At 40.3% G+C, this 26,652-nt stretch overlaps 1 protein-coding gene across 1 annotated transcript in view; it reads right to left on the minus strand.

Moving 5' to 3' along the window:
- Positions 1 to 20,866, minus strand: part of WDR43 (WD repeat domain 43) — a gene marked incomplete at its 5' end in the record, with an annotated part of 48,708 nt that extends 27,842 nt beyond the window's left edge. Inside the window, 3 exons of the mRNA XM_079720580.1 lie at positions 9,599 to 9,720; positions 13,670 to 13,807; positions 20,642 to 20,866. Coding sequence (XP_079576706.1) covers positions 9,599 to 9,720; positions 13,670 to 13,807; positions 20,642 to 20,866 — 485 coding nt within the window. The remainder of the gene's footprint in view (positions 1 to 9,598; positions 9,721 to 13,669; positions 13,808 to 20,641) is intronic.
- Positions 20,867 to 26,652: the final 5,786 nt, after the last annotated feature.

The raw sequence follows: 26,652 nt of genomic DNA on the forward strand, positions 1-26,652 counted from the left end.
AGGGCGTGTGTCCTGCCCACTTGAGCCCAGGAGGCCTGCTGGGCTGGCAGATGAGGTCCCCTGCCCTCTGAGACCAAGCCCCAACCCCCATGGCTCCCAGGGCCTTTTTCAGCCCTGTGGGACCTGAGTATTGGCCCCGCCCAGCACCCAAACCCTGCCCTTGCTTAGGCCCCACCCTCCACAGCCAAGGCCTTCCTCCCACCCCTTTCTTTTTCCCTCCTCCTTCTTTTTACTACCATGGTATTGATGTCCCTTCCGGTTGTTGATTCATCTTTTATATTCTTTCTAACATAACTGTTAGTTTCCTAGTCTAATTTTATTTTTAACTTTGTTATTGTTCCCTTTTTTTGCTGTTTGCCACCCAGGCGGCTTGCAGAATCTTGGTTCACGAGCCTGGGGTCAGGCCGAAGTTCCTGCGGTGGGAGCTCCGAATCTTAACCACTGGACTAACAGAGAACCTCAGACCCCAGGGAATATTCATTGGAGTGAAGTCTCATAGAGCTCCTCATCTCAACATCAAGACCCAGCTCTACCCAATAGCCTACAAACCCCAGAGTTGGAAACCTCAGGCCAAACAACCAGTAAGACAGGAACACAATCCCACTCATTAAAAAAAAAAAAAAGTCACAGATGAAGGAGCACGTAAAAACCTACAAGACCAAATAAATGAAGAGGAAATAAGCAAGCTACCTGGGAAAGCGTTCAGAGTAATGATAGTAAAGATGACCTGGAATCTCAGAAACAGAATGGAGGCACAGACAGAGAAAATACAAGAAATGTTTATAACAAAGATCTAGAAAACTAAAAAACAAACAAACAGAGATGAACAATATAATAGCTGAAATGAGGAATACACTAGAAGGAATCAATAACAGAATAACCGAGGCAGAAGAGCGAATAAGTGAGCTGGAAGACAAAATGGTAGAAATAACTGTCGAGGAGCAGAATAAAGAGAAGAGAATGAAAGAACTGAAGACAATTTCAGAGACCTCTGGGACAACACTAAACTCACCAACATTCGAATTATAGGGGTCCCAGAAGAAGAAGAGAAAAAGAAAGGGTCTGAGAAATTATTTGAAGAGATTATAGTGGAAAACTTCCCTAGCATGGGAAAGGAAATAGTCACCCAAGTCCAGGAAGCATAGGGAGTCCCATACAGGATAAACCCTAGGAAAAACAAACCAAGACACACAGTAATCAAACTAACAAAATTAAATTCAAAGAAAAAATATTAAAAGCACTAAGGGAAAAACAAAAAATAACATACAAAGGAATCCCCGTAAGGTTATCAGCTGATTTTTCAGTGGAATCGCTGCAGGCCACAAAGGAGTGGCAGGAAATACTTAAAGTGATGAAAGAGAAAATCCTACAGCTAAGATTACTCTACCCAGCAAAGATCTCATTCAGATTCAATGGAGAAGTCAAGAGCTTTTCAGACAAGCAAAAGGTAAAAGAATTCAGCACCACCAAAGCAGCTTTACAACAAACGCTAAAGAAAGTTCTCTAAGCAGGAAACACAGGAGAAGAAGACCCACAAAAACAAATCCAAAACAATTAAGAAAATGGTAATAGGAACATACATATCGATAATAACCTTGAATGTAAATGGATTAAATGCCCCAACCAAAAGACACAGACTGGCTGAATGGATACAAAACAAGACCCATATATATGCTGTCTACAAGAGACCCACTTCAGACCGAGGGACACATACAGACTGAAAGTGAAGGGATGGAAAAAGATATTCCATGCAAATGGAAATCAAAAGAAAGCTGGAGTAGCAATACTCATATCAGATAAAATAGACTCTAAAATAAAGACTGTTAAAAAGATAAGAAGGGACACTACATAATGATCAAAGGATCAATCCAAGAAAAAGATGTAACAATTATAAATGTTTATGCACCCAACGTATAGGGGCACCTCAATATATAAGGCAAATGCTAACAACCATGAAAGGAGAAACTGACAGTAACAAGTAACAGTAGGGGACTTTAACACCCCACTTACACCAATGGACAGATCATCCAAACATAAAATACATAAGGAAACACATGCTTTAAATGACACAATGAACCAGATAAATCCAATTGATATTTATAAAACATTCCATCCAAAAGTGGCAGAATACACTTTCTTCTCATGTGCACATGGAACATTCTCTAGGATAGATCACATCTTGGGTCACAAATCAAGCCTCAGAAAATTTAAGAAAATTGAAATCATGTACAGTATCTTTTCTGACCACAATGCTATGAGACTGGAAATCAATTACAGGAAAATAACTGTAAACAACACAAATACATGGAGGCTAAACAGTGCGCTACTAAATAACCAAGAGATCACTGAAGAAATCAAAGAAGAAATAAAAAAAAAACAAACATGGAAACAAATAACAACGAAAACACGACGACCCAAAACCTATGGGGCGCAGCAAAAGCAGTTCTAAGAGGGAAGGTTATAGCAATACAATCTCACCTCAAGAAACAAGAAAAATCTCAAATAATCTAACCCCACACTTAAAACAACTAGAGAAAGAAAAACAAAGAAAACCCAAAGTCAGTAGAAGGAAAGAAATCATAAAGATCAGGGGAGAAATAAATGAAATAGAATCAAAGAAAACAATAGCAAAGATCAATAAAACTAAAACCCGGTTCTTTGAGAAGATAAACAAAATTGATAAACCCTTAGCCAGACTCATCAAGAAAAAAAGGGAGAAGACGCAAATCAATAAAATTAGAAATGAAAAAGGAAAAATCACAACTGTACTGCAGAAATACAAAGGATTATAAGAGACTACTACAAACAACTATATGCCAATAAAACGGACAACCATGAAGAAATGGACAAATTCTTGGAAAGGTACAATTTTCCAAGACTGAACCAGGAAGAATTAGAACATCTACACAGACTTATCACAAGTAATGAAATTGAAAGCGTAATTAAAAATCTTCCAACAAACAAAAGTCCAGGATCAAATGGCTTCACAGGTGAATTCCATCAAACATTTACAGAAGAGCTAACACCCATCCTTCTCAAACACTTCCAAAAAACTGCAGAGGAAGCAACACTCCCAAACTCATTCTATGAGGCCACCATCACCCTGATACCAAAACCAGACAAAGATACTACAAAAAAAGAAAACTCAGACCAGTATCACCGATGAACATAGATGCAAAAATCCTGAACACAATACTAGCAAAGAGAATCCAACTGCACATTAAAAAAGGATCATACACCATGATCAAGTGGGATTTATCCCAGGGATGAAAGGATTCGTCAATACACGCAAATCAATCAATGTGATACACCACATTAACAAATTAAAGAATAAAAACCATATGATCATCTCAATAGATGCAGAAAAAGCTTTTGACAAAATTCAACACTGATTTATGATAAACTCTCCAGAAAATGGGCATAGAGGAACCTACCTCAATATAATAAAGGCCACGTAAGACAAACCCACAGAAAGCAGCACAGTCAATGGTGAAAAACTGAAAGCGACCACTAAGATCAGGAACAAGACAAGGATGTCCACTCTCCCGCTCTTATTCAACATAGTTTTGGCATGCCATTGCCTAGCCATGGCAATCAGAGAAGAAAAAGAAATAAAAGGAATACAAATGAATTTGGTAAGGTTGCAGGATACAAAATAAATGCACAGAAATCTCTTGCATTCCTCTAAACCAACAACAAAATACCAGAAAGAGAAAGGAAGGTAACACTCCCATTTACCACTGCAACAAAAATAATAAAATACTGAGGAATAAACCTGCCTAAGGAGGCGAAAAACTTGTACTCAGAAAACTATAAAACACTGACGAAAGAAATCAAAGATGACATAAACAGATGGAGAAATATACCATGTCCTTGGATTTGAAGAATCAATACTGTGAAAATGACTATACTACCTAAAGCAATCTACAGATTCAGTGCAATCCCTATCAAACTACCAATGGCATTCTTCACAGAATTAAAACAAAAAATTTTACAATTTGTATGGAAACACAAAAGACAATGAATAGCCAAAGCAATCTTGAGAAAGAAAAATGGAGTTGGAGGAATGAGCCTACCCAACTTCAAACTACACCACAAAGCTACAGTAATCAAAACAGTATGGTACTGGCACAAAAACAGAAATATAGATCAATGGTACAAGACAGAATGCCTAGAGATAAAACCATGCACATATGGGCACCTAACTTACAACGAAGGAGGTAAGAACACACAATGGAGAAAAGACAGCCTCTTCAATAAGCGGTGCTGGGAAAACTAGACAGCTACATGTAAAAGAATGAAATTAGAACACTACCTAACACAATACACAAAAATAAACTCTAAATGGATTAAAGACTTAAATGTAATACCAGACACTATAAAACTCTTAGAGGAAAACATAGGAAAAACACGCTGAAGTGAACCACAGCAAGTTCTTTTTTGACCAACCTCCTAGAGTAATGGAAATAAAAACAAAAATAAACAAATGGGACTTTAAATTAAACTTAAAAGCTTTTGCACAGCAAAGGAAACCATGAACAAGACAAAAAGACAACGCTCAGAATGGAGAAAATATTTGCAAATGAAACAACGGACAAGGGATTAATATCCAAAATATACAAACAGCTCATGGAGCTCAATATCAAAAAAACAATCCAGTTAAAAAATGGGCAGAAGACCTAAATAGACATTTCACCAAGGAAGACATACAGATGGCCAAGAGGCACATGAAAAGATTCTCAACATCACTAATTATTAGAGAAATGCAAATCAAAACTACAATGAGGTATCACCTCATGCCAGCCAGAATGGACATTATCAAAAAATCTAGAAACAATAAATGCTGGAAAGGGTGTGGTGAAAAGGGAACCCTCCTGCACTGTTGGTGGGGATGTAAACTGATACAACCACTATGGAAAACACTATGGAGGTTTCTTAAAAAACTAAAAATAGAACTACCATATGACCCAGCAATCCCACTACCGGGCATATACCCTGAGAAAACCACAATACAAAAAGAGACATGTACCACAATGTTCACTGCAGCACTATTCACCATAGCCAGGACATGGAACCAACCTAAATGTCCATCGACAGATGAATGGGTAAAGACTCAGCCATAAAAAGAAACCAAATTGAGTTATTTGTAGTGAGGTGGATGGACCTAGAGTCTCTCATACAGAGTGAAGTAAGTCAGAAAGAGAAAAACAAATACCGCATGCTAAGACATATATATGGAATCTAAAAAAAAGTTGTACTGATGAACCTAGTTGCAGGGAAGGAATAAAGAGATAGACACAGAAAATGGACTTCAGGACATGGGATAGGAGGGTGAATCTGGGGCAAAGTGAGAGTAGCATCAACATACATACACTACTGAATGTAAAACAGTTGGCTGGTGGGAAGCAGCAGCATAGCACAGGGAGATCGGCTTGGTGCTTTGTGATGACCTAGAGGAGTGAGATAGGGAGGATGGGAGGGAGGCTCAAGAGGGAGGGGATATGGGGACATGAGTACGTATATGGCTGATTCACTTTGTTGTGCAACAGAAGCTAACACAGTGTTGTGAAGTAATTATACTCCAATAAAGATCTATTAAAAAAAGAAAAAAATATATAGGCAAAGAATTAATACTCAGAATACATAAATAGCTCTTTATATTCAAGAAAGAACTCCCTGAGTTAAAAAAAAAACTCAAAATAAAAATAGACAAAGGATATATAAACAAGCAATTCATAGAAGAAATACAACTTGTCAATAAACATGAAAACACCCAACCTCACCAATAATCAAGGAAATGGAACAATAATGTATGAGAACTTTTCCTTTACCCTCATTGGTTCCTAACATTCTTGACAATTTCTCACCAATTCCCCAAGCTTCAACACTCACCTGTATTCCTTATTCAGCATCTACTCACTGAATTGACACACTTTTAAAAAAAAGACATGATCACCATCCTGACAAGCTTCCTCAATCTATTTCACCACTGAGCACTGAAAAGGCCAGCACAGAGCCAACACCACCACACCTCTGTCCCCTGTCACTTGTGTAACCCTCCTCCATCAGCAGAAACTGGGAACTTGTTAGAACTCCCAAGCCCCAACCTAGACCTACTAAATCAGATCTGTAAACACACACAACATATGTGCACATTAAAGCTTGAAAAGCACTAGATCAGAAGATTCCTCTCTGGGAAATGTGACAGGTTCCAGAGGAATGACCTACACATCCTGATACTGAAGGCCTCCCAATCACTCTACAAATGAAGCCCAGCAACAGAGCCACACACCCACAATGGCTTTCCAATCAGCTTTTCAATGTTTCATTTTCGAAAACCAACAGGCAGCCAAGGATCTCCAGTCACTTGAAGAATGCCTTTAACATGAAAGAAACCAAAATCAAACAAAAATCAAAACACATTCTCAAGAGGGAGATGACGCAAAGTAAAAAAGTTTAAATCCTATAATATCTTCAGAGAGTTAGAAAATATTATACACATGACAGAAGCATGAGGCAACAAAAAAGAAATACTCAAAGAATGAAAAATAGCTCCCAGAAGTTAAAAATTTAATTAGAGAAACTTAAAAATTCAATACAAGATTTAGAAGGTGAAATTGAAGCAATTTCCCAGATAACAGAAGAAAAAGACAAAAGAGAAAATGAAAATAAGGTAAGAAACCAAAAGGATTAGTCCAGGAGATATAACACCTAAATAACAGTATGTAGTATAAGAGAAAAATCAAAGAAAAGAGAAGGAATGAAATTATCAAATACACAGTATGAGAAGAAGGCAGAACATGAATTCCCAGGCTAAATGGTCCCTCAAGTGCCAACATAATTCACTGACTGAAGAAAAAAAAGCACAGGATATTTTAAAATATAATGAACAATGAAAGCCAAAAAACCAACGAACCAATGCTTCAAAATCCTGAGGGGAGGGCTTCCCTGGTGGCGCAGTGGTTAAGAATCCCCCTGCCGATGCAGGGGACATGGGTTCGAGCTCTGGTCCGGGAAGATCCCACGTGCAGAGGAGCAACTAAGCCCGTGCGCCACAACTACTGAGCCTGTGCTCTAGAGCCTGCGAGCCACAACTACTGAAGCCCAAGCGCCTAAAGCCCGTGCTCCGCAACAAGAGAAGCCACTGCAATGAGAAGCCTGCGCACTGCAACGAAGAGTAACCCCCTGCTCGCTGCCAGCTAGAGAAAGCCTGCACGTGGCAACAAAGACCCAACGCAGCCAAAAATAAATAAATAAATAAATAAATAAATAATCCTGAGGGGAATTATTTCCAACCCAAAAGTCTGTATCTTCAAATTATCAATCAACTGTGAGGATAGAATAAAGACACTGGAAGACATGGATGGTAAATTTATTGAGATTTTGCTTGTCTTCCAGGAAGCTACCAATTTGTGTGTGTCACCAAAAAAAAGGAATAAACCAACAAAGAGAAAAATGGGATCCAGGAAACAGAGGCTCCATCTGACAAGAGAATTTTCAAGATGATGAAAGGAAATCTCAGGATTATCACTGGAAGAAGGCAGAGAAGTCCTCCAAGAAATAAATGAAACTGGAAGGACGCCTCCAAAGATTAAATAACTGATTGATTAACTGATGTGTCTGAAAATAAATGAGATTTACACTACTGCAGGAATGAGACTGAACTAATGACAGGTATATACAAAACTAAACAAATGAACAATAAAGCAATTATAAACCCCAAGAAAAGCAAAATTTTGTGCCAAAAGATAATATAAACAGTACAGTCCAAGTCTCATCTGTAACAATATTTAAGTAGGCATAATGTGAACAATGAATACTGCTTAATCAAAGTGTGACATTACAACATCGGGAAAATGGGGACAGAAAAAGGTAGAGGCTAAGAGCTAAATCCTCATCTTCCATACTAGGAAATCAACAGATAATACCTAAAATGGAAAATAAAATCAGTTACCTATAGCGTAAGAATGCCAAGAATGAAACTGGAAACAAAATATTATATGAGACAGTACAGTTTGGATGAAAGCTCATGCTGTGATTCAACCTATTTTTTAACTATAAAACAGGGATGGAGACCACCTCGCAGTGTTACAAATACAATACTGTGTATAATATGTTGAATGGTGCCTTGAACATTATTAGTCCCTATGTGAAGGATGTGGCTTGGTGAACTCTCATCCAGACAGCATTTAAAAAGTACAGCTGCATGGGCCCCACCCTTGACCTAGTGGATGAGAATCTCCACAGGCGTCTCTTTACAACTGTGAGTATGGAAACTACCACCGCAGGTAAATGGAATGCACTTACTGAACCTCTAGGCAAATGATTATTCTCTGTACCTCCAGCCCCAAACCCTCCTTAAAATTCTAAGCCTCTATCACCACCCCTTCTGCTGGGTCTTGCCTTTCATGTGTTATTTCAAACTCAATTTGCTTAAAAACTCTAAAACCACTTCCCTCTTCTGAGTTTCTATTAACTGCACCACTAGACACCTAGTAAGTTCAGAAAGCTGAAAACTTAGTTACATTTTATTTAACTCCTTTCTTCACTCAATAGCACCCGCTCCCCCAATCCTACCCAAGATTCTTCTTGGTTGGTACCTTTTCCATTCTTCCCACTCTTACCATCCTACGCCCGGACTATTACAACCACCACCCGGGATCTAGCTCCTCTGCCTCTGCACTAGCTCCTTCCCATATATTTTACACAGTGCTGGCAAATTTTCTTCCTAAAGCATTATTTTGGTTACTCTGTTCCCAAGACATTGACCTTCAGTGTCTCATGCTTACCAAACAGAATCTAAGACTCCACAAAAGAAGTCTGACTACAGTAGAAAACCACTGTGCCAGAACTCAAGACAGCAAGATTAGATTAGAACTCCCCTGCCACTTATTAGCTGTAAGACCATGGGCATCATTATCCTCCTTAGGGTCCTCATCCACGTAAGTTCAACCGCATTCAACTGTCCACATTCACTGAGCATCTACTACGCACTCAATCACAGGATTAGGTGCTTGAACTAGAAGAGTTGTCTGAGATTTTTATCTATGACACTTAAGGCCAGACTCTCTTGTAAGATACTTTGGCTCATATCCTCCACCAACCATTATTCCCTAATATGGGCCTCCTCTAAATTCCTCTACTGGGTTTAACTTCCCTTTCTCCTAGCCTTTGTTCCTACCACATCCCCACCCCACCTTCCTTTCCCCACCCTCAAGAGGATCCTCCCACCCTCTTCTTTCCAAATCTTTCCAAATCTTACCTCTCCTAGAAGACCCAGCTGAAAACCCTTCTCTTCCACCAGGCCTTCCCAACACTATCCTAATCATCTGACCAGTAATTACTTGCTACCTTATGGCATCTCTTGTGCAGTTATTTTACTCTTGTACCATTATCTAACTTTTATGTGTTAACATCTTCCATGTCCAATTTGATTAAATGTTCCTTGAGAACAGTCTATAACCTTACTAGTGTCTACATTCCCCACTGTGTCCAATATCAAACTTTACTTACATCAAGAATATACTCTTGATTTGTCAAACTCGAATGCATTCCCAAACAGTAACCAAGTTACCCCAGAACCATCAATGTTACTCACCACTTTACTTTGCACGTCTGTGTGTTCCATTCCACAATATGTTTATCATCTGAACAACTATACAAACAGCCATTGTCTTGATGCCACTGTATGCAATTGACTTTGTTGTCATGTCCACCACTCTGCAGATTTAAAAAAAATTAAAATAAAAATAAAGCTCATCTGATATGACAATATGCACCCTAGAATCATTACTAAACACTTAACTAAAATATTAGGCCTTAACCTAACTAAAAAAGCCTACCCATTAACCTAACTAAAATGCATCTATCCATTTCCAATATCAAAAATGAGATAAATCTTCTATAACTTTATCAAATGTTAATTTTCCCTTCTCCTCTGCTGGAAAAACATACTTCTACATCATAAGTCAAAGGACACTAGTCCTAAATGCCACCTGCTTTTGACAGGAATGCCAGCACTAAGCATGATAAAATGCTTCATGTACAGTGGCAAAAAGTTTGGGACACTTGAGTGAACTAATAAAGTCAAATCTTAAAGGGTTTAAAATCATGTCTAGTTAAAACTATCCTTGAAAATCCCTTTATACCAAATCAATGTTCCTTCAGGGAAACACTAAATGTTTCCTTGTGTTGCAGCTCATACCATATGAATGAAACTTTAAACATACTCAGCACAGCAAGACGCTCGCTCACTCAGAGGCACACAGGAATGGAGACATCAACTGGGAAAGAGCAAATTCAAGTCTCCCGTCTCACACACATTCCACGACAAGCTCATTCAGCAGAATTAAGGTGCTAAATCACCTACGCTGTGAGCAATTATTGTTTTCATTCTTTCCGTCTGAATTCACATTAAATATACATACAATGAGTCACCACTTTGTACATATCTAAGCATAAAAGTTAAAACTCAAAATCACTACCTCTATCATACAGATTGCTCCCACCTCAGAAGAAAAATATTTTTTAAAAATAAATTTATTTATTTATTTTTTAGCTGCGTTGGGTCTTTGTTGCTGTGCGCAGGCTTTCTCTAGTTGCGGTGAGCAGGGTCTGCTCTCCGTTGCGGAGCGCGGGCTTCTCATTGCGGTAGCTTCTCTTGTTGCGGAGCATGGGATCTAGGAGCGTGGGCTTTCAGTAGTTGTGGCTCGCAGGCTCTAGAACACAGTTTCCATAGTTGTGGCACACGGGCTTAGCTGCTCCGTGGCATATGGGATCTTCCCGGACTAGCGCTCGAACCCGTGTCCCCTGCATTGGCAGGCGGATTCTTAACCACTGCGCCACCAGGGAAAGCCAAGAGAAAAATATTTTTAACTACTAAGTTCAGTTACTTCCCTCCTTCCTATCAGCTATCTACTCAAAGAACTAAGTCCTACATTATAGCCACACACACAAAGAACTGAACAAAGGGTATGAACAGATAAATTCCATAGAAAGAATTCAGTAAGAAAATTTTTAATAGTAATTCAGGAGATACAAAGCAAAACAAAGTAACATTTTCAGTCTGTTCATCTACCAATTTGTTTAGCATTATTATATCCACCCTGGTAAGATTACAGGGCACTATCGTACGTTGCTAGGGGCTAGCGTACCTTTTTGGAAAGCCATCTAGCAAGTGTCCACTCATTCATTAGTTACTCATTCAACAAACATTTACTCAATACCAATTACACGCCAGGCACTATACTAGGCACTTTCAATATATAATTATGTCTAAATCTCAAAGTCATGCAACGTAGGTTATATAATACTGGAGATGAGAAGTTATACTACTTATCCTTGATCATATAACTAGCAGGATTCAACCTCAGGATAGACTAGTTCCAAAGCCTGGGCCCTTTCTACCTCACCACATCATCCCAACACTCCTTGCCCTGACCCTCTTGGTTCCTTTCTAATAAACTCATTCCCTGTTAAAGATTTATATATAATCCTGGGAGGTATCAAACTGATCTAAAAAGGAGTTCTAGGCTCCATCAGCATCATGTCTGCAGCCAGAGTAACTGAGTAAAGCAGCTATCACAGTGCACCAGATACTAGGTACCTACTGACCACAGAAAACTGACCAAATCAAAGGATGGGACCCAAACTATAGTGGGGCAAAAGCCCACATGAGGACCACACTCAACTCAGAGGAAGGAGGAATAAAGGGAGATTTCCTTTACATATACCTCTGAATGCTTTAAATTTTTTTAGTTGTATATTATTTTTATAATCTTTAATATAAAAACAAGTGATATATTTTTATTTTTATTTTTTAAATATATTTATTTATTTATTTTTGGCTGTGTTAGGTCTTCATTGCTGTGCGCGGGCTTTCTCTAGTTGCAGCGAGCGGGGGCTACTCTTCGTTGCCATGCGCGGGCTTTTCATTGCGGTGGCTTCTCTTGTTGCAGAGCACGGGCTCTAGGCACGTGGGCTTCAGTAGTTGTGGCACGCGGGCTCAGTAGTTGTGCCTCACAGGCTCCAGAGCGCAGGCTCAGTAGTTGCGGTGCACAGGCTTAGTTGCTCCGCGGCATGTGGGATCTTCTTGGACCAGGGCTCGAAGCCGTGTCCCCTGCATTGGCAGGTGGATTCTTAACCACTGCCCCACCACGTAAGTCCCAACAAGTGATATATTTTTAAATGCAGATTTAAAATCAGATAAAAATTTTCACCTATCAAATTAGCTGGGGTTTTTTGTTAGCCTTACTGCTGTTTTAATGGAATAATCAACGATGGCAAAAACACTACTGAAATACATGTACCGTCCTTCCACTGCTGACACAAGTACAAATCAGGAAAGCTTTCAGAAAATTGTTATACTATGTATAAAAAGGCTTAACACTCATATCTTTGACTCATTAATTACAGGTTAGTAATTCTGGGAACCCGTGTAAGAAGAAAAGAGTTTTATAACAAAAAAATCGGAAACTACCTAAATGGTCAGTAACAGTTAAACCACCAATGGACTACCCCATTTACAGGATTTTATGCAGTCACTGAAAATGTTTAACTAGTTCTCGACAAATATGAAAATTACTCATGTTGTAATTTAATGGAAAATATCAGAATACAAAATAGATGAACAGACAGAACCCAACTGTATTTTTTGAACATATGCATAAAGCAAAGAAATATGCAATCTATCAAAAGAGGATCTCTCGGTGATAAACTTAGGTATAATTGTTTTCCCTTTTCAACTTCAGGTAGTTCCAAATTGTCTATGGATAGATGTTACTTAAAAGAGAAAATATTCTTTATTCATATATACAGAAAGCATTCCTATATACAGATAGGAGTTAAGTGAACACCAAAAACATACTGTAGTAGACACTGTCTGAAATACATTATGCCAGTTAAGTTACTGTCTTGCAGCACCAAGCCCTCACTTCTCTGCTCTGGACGCTGGGGCTGGGACTCTGCAAACCCCATTTCTGCTTTGCCAGCTGGATCGTTAGTAGGCTCCCCCAATAAGGGTGCAGGAGGGAGACAAGGCTGGAGGAGGAACAAAGGAGGTGTTCCTTCCTGTCTCCCAGTTTGCATCACTCCAACATTTCTTCACCCCAGCAGGGGCAATCCTTTCGGCAGCAGCTGAACCCAATATGCAGTTTTTTCAACACGTGGAGAACCAGCCTTACCAGCTGCCTTCAGAGACACCAGCAGTCAGCTAAAACCCCCTCCTCAGAGGTCTGGACCGCAAGTCTATGGGGCCACTCTCCCGCAAGAGACATCAGCACAGAGAGCAATACCTGCTTCTCAAAGGTCTGAGTTTCAGCAACAATTCCACCACCTCCCTCGTTCCCTAGCCCTGGAGGTGGTGCGCTCCTTCTGCAGCTGCTGTCTGTGATACTCAGAATTCTTTCTACCCTTTCTTATTTTAAGCCTAGTCAACAGTTCTTCACACTCTTCATATCCTGACTTATAATAATGACTAAGTTACCTATCACAGCTTTAACAAATATTACTGTTCAAAATTTTAAATACAGAAAGGGCAGAAAAATGCCCCCATACTGCAGATCCTATAGCATATCCTGAGCTGCTTTGTTTTTAATAAATCTCTAATAATCAGTTTCCTGTCATATCTCTTTTATATAAAATACACACACACACACACACACATACTTACTATCAATTTACTGTGTAATTCTCCTTTTACTGTACTGTATAATAAAATACTACCAACTGCTGTTCCAAGAGCCAACAAATCAACCTGGTTACTTGTCCCTATAGCTTCTGATTTCCTTTTTTTCCTCTGTGGACCTTCCTGGAAAAAAAAAGAAAAAACAATTTTTTACTTTATTATTTCAAACACTGAAACATCATTAATGCATAAATGCAAATGCCCACTAGCCCACAAATGAATGTGACTGCTTCTAAGAAATATTTCTTTTTTTAAAGTGGAGATGTGATTTGCTCTCAGATGATTTCTTTCTCACTACTTGGAAAATAATTACTCCAATGGAAAGAACTCATAATACTCTGTCCCCATCTCCTACCTCTCTGAAAGGAAGGCAAACAGGATAACTGAGTATGCTCTTGGTAGTATTCTACTCTTAACAGGTCCAAACAGCCTCAATGCTGCTTCCACTTCTCGGAAACCAACCATTCCCAACAGGTCAAAGTGAAGCCTCCACTCCGACGCAAAGAGCTTACAGATCCATATACAAGCAGCCAATGCTTTCCCCCTCACCCAAAATCTTCCCTTGCATTCTGGCTTCATTTTCAGGAAAAGGGACTCAAATGTTTTTATAGTTATAAACATACAATTACCTCACTTAAGAGTCAAAAAATGGTTGTAACTCGTACAGCAGTGCAAAGAACACACTAGAGAAGTTGCTCCAATGACTCTTTAAGGGTCAGTATGAAAGTTCCATGTTGTCTTCGTGATTCTAATGACTTAAGAGGCACAAGTTTCAATCTAGTGTCAAACAGACCAAGACTTCTTTGATTTAATTCAAAAAATGAAACGAACAGCTCCTGTCTATCCGTCAGAAAGACAACCAATTGATCACAACTTTAGAGTACTACTTTAGAGTTTATAATTTTGGAACTTTTCTTCATATGTTTATAATTTTTTAAAATTAAAGCTTGCTAGCCTATGTTTTAGCATAAAGAAGTTCTGAGAAATCCATTCTTTTAGTGTAAAAGAGACCAATATTACAGAAAAGAGAACATTTTCTCCATAGTGGAAGATCTTTGCTCCACAGCACAAAAAAGCAGCCCAGGATACATAAAATCTGCCCAACCCAGAAAACCACCAATGAAAACTACGATGTTACCAGGGCATAAAGAAAATCAAGGAGCAGATTTATAAGGCATTTTCCTTTTTTTTCCCCTTAGTTATCCTCTAGAGATGTTACATTTGAAGAATTTGATTCATTGGACACTCTAAGGTAACAAAAAGTTAAAAGATTTAACAAAAAATAAGATAACTTTAAATACAGAAAAAAATGAACATTTTGCAAGTCCTGAGAAATGTATCTACATTAATAAACTCAAAAGAGAAGTCACAATTAATAGCCGAAGTATAAAAACGTCTGATGGTCCCCTCAGTAACGTTCTTAGTCAGGAAGTGTCCTAGGCCCCACCTTCAGTTACATGAATTTCTAAAGCCACCTCTGAATGATTCCAGAGGGCAAATGTGGTTTCTGCATAAGGTTATGGACACAAACACCTATTTCAGACAAGGACAACAGAGGAAATTATACCAACCTACTACTACCTCATCAGAAAACTCTCCTCTGAAAGATTCTAGAGAGTATTTCTTCTATTCTTGGTTTTCCCCAAATCAAATTAAAATTATCTACAATGAGGTTTCTAACGTATGAAACATAGGCTGGTCCAAATATGTATGTTTTTCTGCAGATGTGAATTTGCATTAAAAAGCACAAAGAAATTTTAGAAATTAAACGTTAACATATTCAAAGCCCTGATTTCCCTATCAGCAAAACCTCTATTTTTAGGAGAAGCAAGCAGAGGCTAGTGGTAGGAGTATCACAGAATCTATGCCCAATTTTGAGGATCACTGGTCTAAACCTAAATAATAATCCAATTAATTAACCTCAAAGAACTAATGACTCATGTATGTTTTCTCCGAGTTGGATGATCTTTTTAAAAATAACTTCCCGTTCAGCAGGATGTGCATGTCCAAAAAAGTAAGACATCAACCAGATAAGAAGTTTATACAACCAATGTGCATTTTAGTGAAATCTAGTATTTTAACTATTACCCCATTACTAAATATTTCTGAAACCAAGAGTTTAGTGGTACTGATGATTATAGATTAAGACAGACTTTTGTTGGCATTTTCTGTCAGAACCTGTTATTTCTGTGATCAAAAATTTCAGTGACTCCCCAGAGAAGAGTAAATCAAAAAAACTGTTTGGTAGGGCTTCCCTGGTGGTGTAGTGGTTGAGAGTCCGCCTGCCGATGCAGGGGACAAGGGTTCGTGCCCCGGTCCCGGAGGATCCCACGTGCCGCGGAGCGGCTGGGCCCGTGAGCCATGGCCACTGGGCCTGCGCGTCCGGAGCCTGTGCTCCGCAACATGAGAGGCCACAGCAGTGGGAGGCCCGCGTAACACACACACACACACACACACAAAACCTGTTTGGCATTCAAAAGCATCCACAATTTGCCTCCAAACCACCTTTTCCAGTCTTATTTCCAATTCCATCCTTACACTGCACTCCCTAATCACGAATACGTTCCCATTTGCTTTTTCGTCTTTTGGGAGGGGCCTTTTTCTATCCGTCTCAATTATCAATTTGGTTAAAAATCGATCCTTGCTTCAAGGTCCACCTCAAATATGATCTCTCCACAAACACATCTTCTTTCTCTATGACACAAGTCATGCTCTGCTCTGCATTACAGACACAGTATATCTGAACTGTCTGTATTTCTTCTTTAATGTCTTAGTCATACTGCTTTGTTTCATGTCATGTGCACATTAATTACATGTGTAAATATATAAAGTAATGGAAAGGGTAGGCTAAAAATTTAGTTCATATATCTGTGATCAGAAAATCTGAGTTCCAGGGAATTCCCTGGAGGTCAAGTGGTTAGGACCCTGGCACTTTCACTGCAGGGGCCCAGGTTCGATCCCTGGTCAGGGGACAAAAATCCCACAAGCCTCGTGGCGTGACCGAAAAAAAGAAAGAAAAAAAGAAAATCTGAGTTCCAGAAAGTACCTGGAATGAAGACCAAAAGGATTTGGTCTATTGCGTAGACTAAAGAGTCTTTTCCAATGTGAAGGGCTGACCAAGCTAAGCAATAAATGCCAAGAGCAGTCTCAAGAAAGCAGTATTTGATCTAGAAGGTAATCAGAAGGCTGAGTGAGTCTAAATGTGCATGATTTATAAAAGCAAGGCATAGTACAAATGAAGTGAAGACAGAGAGAAAAAGCACATCCAGGTGATGAGAAGTCTGATTTTGATCAATTAAGCCCTGACTCTTTAGACTAAGATCCCAGAGTAAGAAAAGAGTTTACGTGGAAAGCCAATACACACACTCATAAAAACATGGGTATGTAGCTGAAACAAGTTTCACCAAAAAACTTACCCTTTACCATGCAAAATACACTCTAATATTGTCTACTTCATCTTTGTATTGCTGTCACAACCCACTGAATATATTTCACAATCCACTAATGGTTCAAAACCTATTTTTGAAAAACACTGACCTCTAGTCACTGAAAATTATGGCAAAGTTTCAAGTTTCACTCTGCAATTAGTCTCCTATGCCATTTCTAGGCCTATCTTACTGTCACTTACTCTGGCAAATGTCTAAGTTTCATGGGTAACAATGAACAAAATGTGTGCATTTTACATGTAATTACATACAGTATTTACATCAAAAACAAATTCTAATACACAGGAACTTCTATTTCTGCCAATAAGATTTATTAGGCAAACCATAGCCTTTTGAAGTTTAAACACTGGAGAGACCTTAAGACAGAGCATTATACAGGAACACAACTGGATTGTGCTGCGTCCCTAAGGGTTAGGACTGGGGATGCTCAGATTTTTCCTAGAAACATCCTTAATGCTACTGTGCTTGCCCTGTCCAATGCCTGAAATGCCATGTGCTTCCTTTAATAAGCACTAAGCTATATGGGGTCATTTTAACTGCAATGACAGCAAAGTAACATAAATGCATTTATTGTGGTAGCCAGTCTGTTTCTTCAGGGCTCTACAGCAGTTAGAGAAGGAAAAATTGAAAAGTTTGGATCTTAAAGAAGCAATGAAATAGCAGGGTCAGTTCCTGGGTAGCTCAGCCACTTACTGTGTGCCTCTGGCATATCATTTAACATCTCAGCTTCAGTTTACACACATAAACCTGAGGAACTCTAAAAACAGCATCCGTGCATACACAGTCCATCAATCCATCTCCTTGCACTTTTCTCATCATCTGAGGTCCTCTTCCCCACAGGCTCCATCACCCAAATAAAATGCTCAGCTATATAATATATACAAAAATCTTCTAAAAACTATTGTGACATAAATGCAAAGAATTATAATCATTTTGTGACCAAGAACAAGGAGCAATCTAATTTTTCTAAAAATTTATGAACCACTGCTTTAGCTCCTGTTACCCAAGAAACCCAGCACCAACTCATTTTTCTCCACTGATAAGAGTAATGTCACCAAACTTTGTCCTTGGGTGGCAAACTGCCAGTTACTGAACCAGATGCAGAATACTCCTACAAACTGATTTACATGTAAAATAAGGGCTTAAGAGAGCATCTTAAAACTTAAGTGGCAAGGATCATAACCCAGGGACCTGGGAGCAAAGGTAGAAAATGAAGAGTGATTTGTAGCAACCGCTATCTCTAAAAATCACATCTTCCCAACTCTCAATTCTGTGACTCAAGATCTGAGGTTACAGTAAGAGCACTGGACCAGGAGTCAAAGTACTTTGACTCTAGTGGCCACAGCTACTTCATTGGTTAATAAGGCTTTGGTGAAGTCATTTAAACGTTCTTAGTTCTGATTCTCAGTTTTTAAAAATGTAACAATTATAGGGCATTTCACAGAGTCAGGTGACTAAAGTGAGAGCATACAAGTAAAAGGACACTGAAACCTGTAAGAACTTTTTTTTTTAATGTAGCCCAACTCTTTTTCAAGGAGGCCTCCAAAAGTAAAGTGACTTGCTCAATGTGACAAAACAAGTTTGAGTCCTGGGTATGAAACCAAATCTAGGTCTTTTTCTATTGTATCAGGCTGCTATAAATAATCCAAAACTGACTTTTAACAGGAAATTTAAGACCAGGCAAAAGTTTTACTCCTGACACATACAATATGATTGTAAGTCAAGAGAAAATCAAGTGGGTGACAAATATCTGCCAGCCTAATAGGAATGATTTGTTCCAGATAATAGAGAGTTGGGCTCTAAATACCTGCATTCTAGTCCTGGTTCCATTTTTGGTTTTTTGCAAGTTGCTTAATTTTCCAAAGCCTCAGTTTCTTCTTCCCGAACAAAGCAAAAAGTTAGTCTTTATCTACCTTGCAGGACTAACCATGCAAATAAGAGGTAATAACAACAATTAACACTTGCAGTACTTACATACCAAGAACTACTCTAAATGCTTTACGCATAATTAAGTATGTTAACCTTCACAACCACTCTATGAGGTGAGTACTATTATTCCCATTTAGAGGCACAATTCTATGATGAAGTCAAGCCTGGGTTCAAAGCTAGGAAGTATAGTTTGGGTCCATGCATCTAACCACTGCTCCACATTTCCTCTCACCATTAGAATTATTAACACTTTACAAGACTGTTAAAATACAAACACAGAAATTTGAAAAGGAGAAATATGCAAAGTGCTGTCATCTTAATGACAACTGATTTTTTTTCAAGTCCCAGTTTTGTGCTTGACTTAAGGGCCCTGATAAGGTCTCTTTAATGATCAACAGGAGTCACTTCATCCAGAAACTATGAAAATCAAGCTTAAGATCTGAAAAACACCTAAACATACTCATCCAAAGTATAACAAGTTAGATGTATCCCTACTTTCAACCTAAAAAGTTAGCAGAAAGTTTCCTAGGATAGTCAGGTGGAGTTAAGATCTATACTAAACACTTTTTTCTTTCTTTTTTTGTGTGTATGTGTTTAAACACTAACTTTTTAAGGTTTACACACAGTGTCAGCTAAATACAACACAACTCAATACCTGATGCTTCCAAATCACAATGCACTGATTCGGGTTGGCTACCTTATAAACGCAGTTCCCACGTGCGTGTGAATTAGTGCAGATGTAGCCAAGTGACTCCACAGTGAATGACATCTTTCATTGAGTCCCTAAGAGTGAAAAGCCTTCCCTAACTCAGCACTGCCCCGTGTAAGAGAAACTCCACCTGGACTGTTCGTTAAGTTAAACTACAACTTCACTTTACCTCCATATCCTAATGCAGACTTCAGACTTGGGGAAAAGAGGATGCATAAAGGGGGAGCCGAGCAGATGTTAAAACTTTAAAAGCAAAAAGGTTCAGATGGCTTAGAATGGAAACGAGCCTGGGAAAAGTCAACACTTTCAAATAGTCACATCCTGGACGTGGAAAAGAACACGTGGTGAGCCGGCCCCCAAGGGTGGGGGGTGGAGGGGGGTGTCCGGAAGCAAAGAAATAGACTTGTTCATTCTAACTGCCCAGCGCAAGGCCGATGAGCTGGGTAGGGGTCGGAGAAGAACAATACAGCCCCAAGGTGGGGCTCTGTCAAAAGCCAGAGCTCTGAAAAGCGCAAGCAGGAGAGCCAGGCCTGGTAGCAGGAAGCCGCCCCTGGGGGACCCGGGGCCTCGGCGAACATGGCGGCCCCCGCGACGGCTGGGCCCAGACCGCATGGAGCCCGCCAGGAGGGCTCCGGTCCGCTGCCCGTCGGATCCGGCCGCGCCCTCTCTCGTTGCCCTCAGGACAGGCCACGCACGGGGCTGACGGTGTGGGCCCAGCGCGCGCCTCCATCGCGCTGTGCCTCCTCGCCCCGGGCCTCGGAGGGCCACGCGCGATGCCGGACCGCGCGATGCCGGACCGCGCGCCGCCGGGCCGCGAAGCACTGAGGCTGAGCCTGAGCGGCCACCCGCCCCGCGCCATCCAGCTCGCTTTACCTTGGCCTGCAGCCGCGCTGGCGCCCAGGCCAGGCAGGTGCAGGTACCGCTAAGGTGCGCGGAAGGCACGTACTCCTGGTGCAGCCGGTTGTTGCCTGTCTCCCATACTCTCAGGTGACCGTCGGTAGACGCTAAAGCGAAATAGGCCTGGCTTTGCGGGGAGAAGGCGCAGGGGACCCCCGCGGGGGAAAAGGTGTCCGCAACACCTCCGCCACCCGCCGCCATTGCTGCTCTGGCTCCGCGGCAGCCACGTGTTCGCCCGTGCGCAGGCGCACCGGTACGGGGCGGGGCCTGAAGGGAGGAAGTGGGGCGGAGGGAGTGCAAGGAGCAGAGGGAGTGGCTCTTCGCGACGCAAGCGAGCGTTGGACGGCCTACCTGTGGATGGTGGCCCGGTGGGCTCAGTACTAACTTGTTCTGGGGACGTGTGGAGGGGCTTGACAAGACTCCTTCCTTTAAAAAAGAAAGAAAGAAAAAGGTTTGGGTTTTTTTAAAAATTTAAATAACATGATTGAACTAAATGTTTGCAAGAAATGTTCACTTATAATTCCGTGATTGTGACAACTGTTTCCATTTTTCCTTATCCACTTACAGGCTGTAATCATGTGTTCACATAACAACAATTTATTCAATCATAACAGTGTTAAAGTAACAGTGGAAGAGGCCATTCCCTCTTCTTTCGTCAAGATTTATCCCATGTTACTGCACCAAATAGACAGTTTTTTTAAGGTCTCCGTAACATTTCACCAAATCTATGCATTCTGATTCAAGAAATGCCAGGTACTGTTCAGCCCCCACACAGCTTACTGACCAGCAGGAAAGCCAAAAAACACTACACTCAGGGCCATGGGAGACTCTTGAGTCTTTCACAAGTAGGGAAAGCCATGGTAAAATTTGCAGTTTATGTTATTTGGAAAGACATAAACTGATCTACATTTTAAAAGGCCTCCTGGATGCTGGATGGAGACTGTAGAGGGGCAAGAATGAAAGCAAAGACACAAGAGAGAAGGAGGATAGTGGGTTGCACTCGAATGACGTGGCAGAGGTGGTGAGAAGTGGTCCAAATCCAGATTTAATCTGAAGTTGGAGCCAATAGGACTTGCTAAATGGATTGATTGTGAAGGATGAGGAAAAGACATGAGTGAAGGATGACTCTAAGGCCTGAGAGAATAAGTGAACGGTGATACCATTAGCTGAATTGGGGAAACGGGTCTGGGTGGAGTGGAAACCAACTGTTCTGTTTTGGACAGTTAAGTTTGAGAAGTTCAGTAGACATCCAAATAGAGTTGTTCAGTAGGAAGTCAGATATATGAGTAGATCACAGATATAAATTTTGTATGCATTAGCATACAGATGCTATTTGAAACTGTATGGTTAGATCATCTTGGGTGTAAGTATAAATAGAGAAAAAAACTTAGCCCCCAAAATGTGCCAATCTATCAGGAATAGGAAGAGGACCCAGCAAAGGAGATTAAGAAGGGATAACAGTGATGAAAGCCCAGGAGAATGAGATGCCCTGGAAAACCAAAATTTTTATAAGGATTTCAGAAGCAAGACATAATCAAAGCCATGTCAAATGCTGTAAGATGAAGACTGAGAATTAATCAGTGAACTTGGCAAGATCAAGATCATTGGTGACTTTTCAAAAGCATTTTTAGCAGAGAGGTAGGGGGAAAAAACTCATTTTAGAGAGTAGAGGGGAAAATGGGAGGTGAGAAAGGGCAGAAAAGTATAAACAACTATTTCTAGGATTTTTGTTATAAAAGAACATGCATGAGGGACTTCCCTGATGGTCCAGCGGTTAAGAATCCACCTTTCAACATAGGGGACGTGGGTTCGATCACTGGTCAGGGAGCTAAGATCCCGTGTGCCGCAGGATAACTAAGCCTGCGTGCCACAAACACAGAGTCTCAACAAAGACCCAACACAGCCAAAAGTAAATAAACAACTCAATATTTAAAAAAAAAACACGCATGAGTCTGTGTGAAGATAGATCTGACCTAGAGTTATGGATTTGTTAGTCATAAATATACAAATAAAAATAAAAGCTTATTTTGCACTTACTATATGTCAGGCACTGTTCTAGGTGCTTTATGTGTATTAATTCATTTAGTCCTCACAACAGCCCTAGGATATAGAAACTATCAACATCTACATCTTTCCAATAAGAAAACTGACATATAGAGCCAGGCAATGGAGGAAGAGCTTGATTTCTAACCCAAGTCATCTCTGAGCACGGCAACCTGATCCAATGAGAGTATGTAGGGTTTATATAGATGACCCTCCTATACCCAAGCATATCAATTCCTTGACCTCCTCCCGTTCAGTAATCTCTATGCTACACCAGCCACTCACTCCCATGGTCATGTCGCAGACCTTGCCATCCAATAACGGCACCTCTTCCATAATCTCAATTTCTACACACCACTCTGTAACCACCAACTCCTATCTTTCCAGCTCACTCCCTCTAGCTCTCAGCATCCAGCCAGTCCTTCTACCCTACCGGACCATCAATTCATTTGATCCTACAGTCTTTTCACCAGCCCTCATCCCTACTCCCCAATGGCTGCACTTCCCTCTTAATTTATCCTAAACTCTGTCATTACAACCCTCAACTCCCTTGCCTCCTTCCCACAAAATAGTCTTGGTAAAACCACAAGCCTGGGGAACTCCCTGGTGGTCCAGTGGTTAGGGGTCTGAGCTTCCACTGAAGGGGGCCCAGGTTTGACCCCTGGTCAGGGAACTAAGATCCTGCAAGCCACGCAGCACTGCCAGAAAAACAAAACAAAACACAAGCCTGGTAAAATCTAACTCTCCACCCACAAGCAGCTGAACATGATTAGAGATAGCCACAGCCACTTTATTAGGACTCTCATCTACTTTGAATTCGTGATCACAAACTTCACATGGCAAGTCGATGCTAACAGATTATCGAACAGTTGTTCCCTAATCCATTCACTCTTCCACTGTCCTAGACATTAGGACAGACTGTCCTATTACCCCAAACCTCCTCCTCCTCCATCCTCACTCTCAGTGGATGATTTTGCTTATGATTTCATGAGAAAATAGAAGCAATCACAAGAGCACTTTCACAAGCTCCCAATACCACAGAATCTACCCACTTGTGCTCCATCTCTCCAGGTACTATGGATGAACTTTCCATGGTCTTAGCAAAGGCCACCCTTCCACATAAGTTCTAGATCCCAGCTTCTCTTGCCCGTTCAAGGATATTATTCCAAAAAGTCTTTCCTCTATCAGTGTCAATTTTTACTTCTCAACTTAATCCTTCTCAAGGATATTATTCAAGGATATTATTCCAGAAAGTCTGTGTCAATTTTTACTTCTCAACTTAATCCTTCTCCTCAACGTATAAACATAGTTATTTTTCTCTTCTTAAAAAACAGAATTCCCTTGACCCTTCTTCCCCCTCCAATTACTGTCCCAATCTTTTCTTTCCTTTAAAACAAAACTAAAATAAAAAAGAGTAGTCTAATTTTCTCAATTTCTCTCCTGCAATGGGACTTTCAGCCCCACCCACCACTACACCAAAACTCTTCTCAAGGCCACAAGCAAGCACCACATTGCTACCATATGTGTCCATTCTAAGTCTACATCTTACTTGACTTGTCATTAGCATGCTTGTCTTCCATGACGTCACACCCTCCTGGCTTTCTCTTCTCTGGCTGCTCTTCTTATTCATTTCTCATGGATCTTCCTCACGTCCCACTCTCTAACATCAGGGATCCTTACAGCACTACTTCTTTATCTGTGCATATGTCTTTCCAGAATAAAGACTGCATTCTCCAGCCTTCTTTGCAACAATGGTAGGCCATATGACTATGGGCCAGAACAAAATATTCTTAAAGTGAGAGGGTATGCTATTCTCCATTGCTTCTTGCTTCTTAAACCCTGGAATTGAAATGGCCAAAGCTGAAGCATCATCCGTGTTGGACTTTGAGGAGAAAATAACATGCTAAGAATGGCAGAGCAGAAAGATAGCAGAACCTAGGGACGCTGAAGCATTATATATGTCCTGGACCAAATCCTCAGGACTTCTTTTATACAACAGAAAACAAACTTCCCTCTTGTTTAAACTACTACATTTTGGGTTATGGCACGTGCAGCTGAATCTAATTGTGCTGATTCTTTTCTATCCTTTGCCTCAGTTGGTGATACCACCAGCCACCCAGTTAGCCACTGTAAAAAGCAAGGAATCAACCCTGATTATTACCCAAACCCACATCTTACTTCCACCCAAACCATACCCACATCTGATCAATCAGCAGTCTTTTTTATCTCTGAAGTAATTCCACATTCAATTTCCTCATTTCCATCCAATTCTACCACCTCTGTTCTTGTTTGAGCCTTATATCTCTCACCCGAACTGCCACCACTGCTTTATTTGGACTCCCTTTCTCCAGGCTGCTACATTTTTATGATCTTTGCAAATCATAAATCTGACCATTCTACCTCTCTACTTAAAACCCTTCAGGGACTTCCCTGGTGGCACAGTGGTTAAGACTCCGTGCTCCCACTGCAGGGGGCCCAGGTTCGATCCCTGGTCAGGGAACTAGATCCCACATGCATGCCACAACTAAGGAGCTGGCGAGCTGCAACTAAGGAGCCCGCCTGCCACAACTAAGACCTGGTGCAACCAAATAAATAAAAATAAATATTTTTTAAAAAACTTGATTACTTTACAAAACAAAAACAAAAATCTTCACAAGCTTGCTGACAATTATGGAAGAAAGTCTATGCTGCTCAATATATATGGACTACAGAACAATCTATAACCTGGTCTCTGTCAATCTCCCCAGCATCATCACTCACTCACTGTAGACTGCCTCAAACATCACACCCCAGGCTCTGATCTGATCCTGGTTTCCTGCCCTACCACCTTTGTTCTGGCTTCTGCTCTCTTACTCATGCCCATAATTTATGCTCTTCCAATCCTCTCTTAGGCCCCAATGCCAACCCTTCATCCAACCTACTAACTAACAATTTAACTTAACTACTTCCTATTAGTCCTAAAGATAATAGGAATTATTAAAGATCCTATCTATCCTTAACAAAAGATTAGCAAATCAAGTCCAGTAATATATAAAAAAGATTATATACCATGATCACATGGAATTTATCCCAGGAATACTAGGTTTAACATTCAAAAATCAATAAATCTAATATCCCATATTACTAGAATGAAGGATTAAAAACACATGATAGGGCCTCCCTGGTGGCGCAGTGGTTGAGAGTCCGCCTGCCGATGCAGGGGATACGGGTTCGTGCCCCGGTCTGGGAGGATCCCACATGCCGCGGAGCGGCTGGGCCCGTGAGCCATGGCTGCTGAGCCTGCGCATCCGGAGCCTGTGCTCCGCAACGGGAGAGGCCACAACAGTGAGAGGCCCGCGTACCACAAAAAAAAAAAAAAAAAAAAAAAAAAAAAAAAAAAAACACATGATAATCTCAAAAGATACAGAAAAAGAATTTAACAAAAGCCAACGCCCACTCATGATTTAAAAAAAATTTTTTTTTAAACTAGGCATAGAAAGGAACATCCTCAACTTCATACAGGAAAACTACAAAAAACACCCACAACTCACTTCCTACTTAATAATGGAAGACTGAATGCTTTTCTCCTGAGATTGAGAACAAATCAATACTGTCCATTCTCATCAATTCTACTCAATATTTTACTGGAGGTTCTAGCTAGTGCAATAAAGATGTTAATAATAATAATAATGGCATGCAAATTGGAAAGGAAGGAGTAAAAGTATCTATTCACAGATGACATAGAGAAAATCTCAGGGGATTCACAAAAAATTCTAAAACCAATAAATGAATGTAGCAAGGTCATCAGATACTAAATCAATATACAAAAAAATCAATTGTATTTCTACATACTATCAATGGACAATCTGAAAATTAAATTAAGAAAACTATTCCATTTGAAATAGCACCAGAAAGAGTAAAATACTTGGGAATAAATTTAGCAAAAGAAGTTCAAGACTGGTACT

This window comes from Hyperoodon ampullatus (genome assembly GCF_949752795.1).
Source record: "Hyperoodon ampullatus genome assembly, chromosome: 15".
NCBI classification, from domain to species: Eukaryota; Metazoa; Chordata; class Mammalia; order Artiodactyla; family Ziphiidae; genus Hyperoodon; species Hyperoodon ampullatus.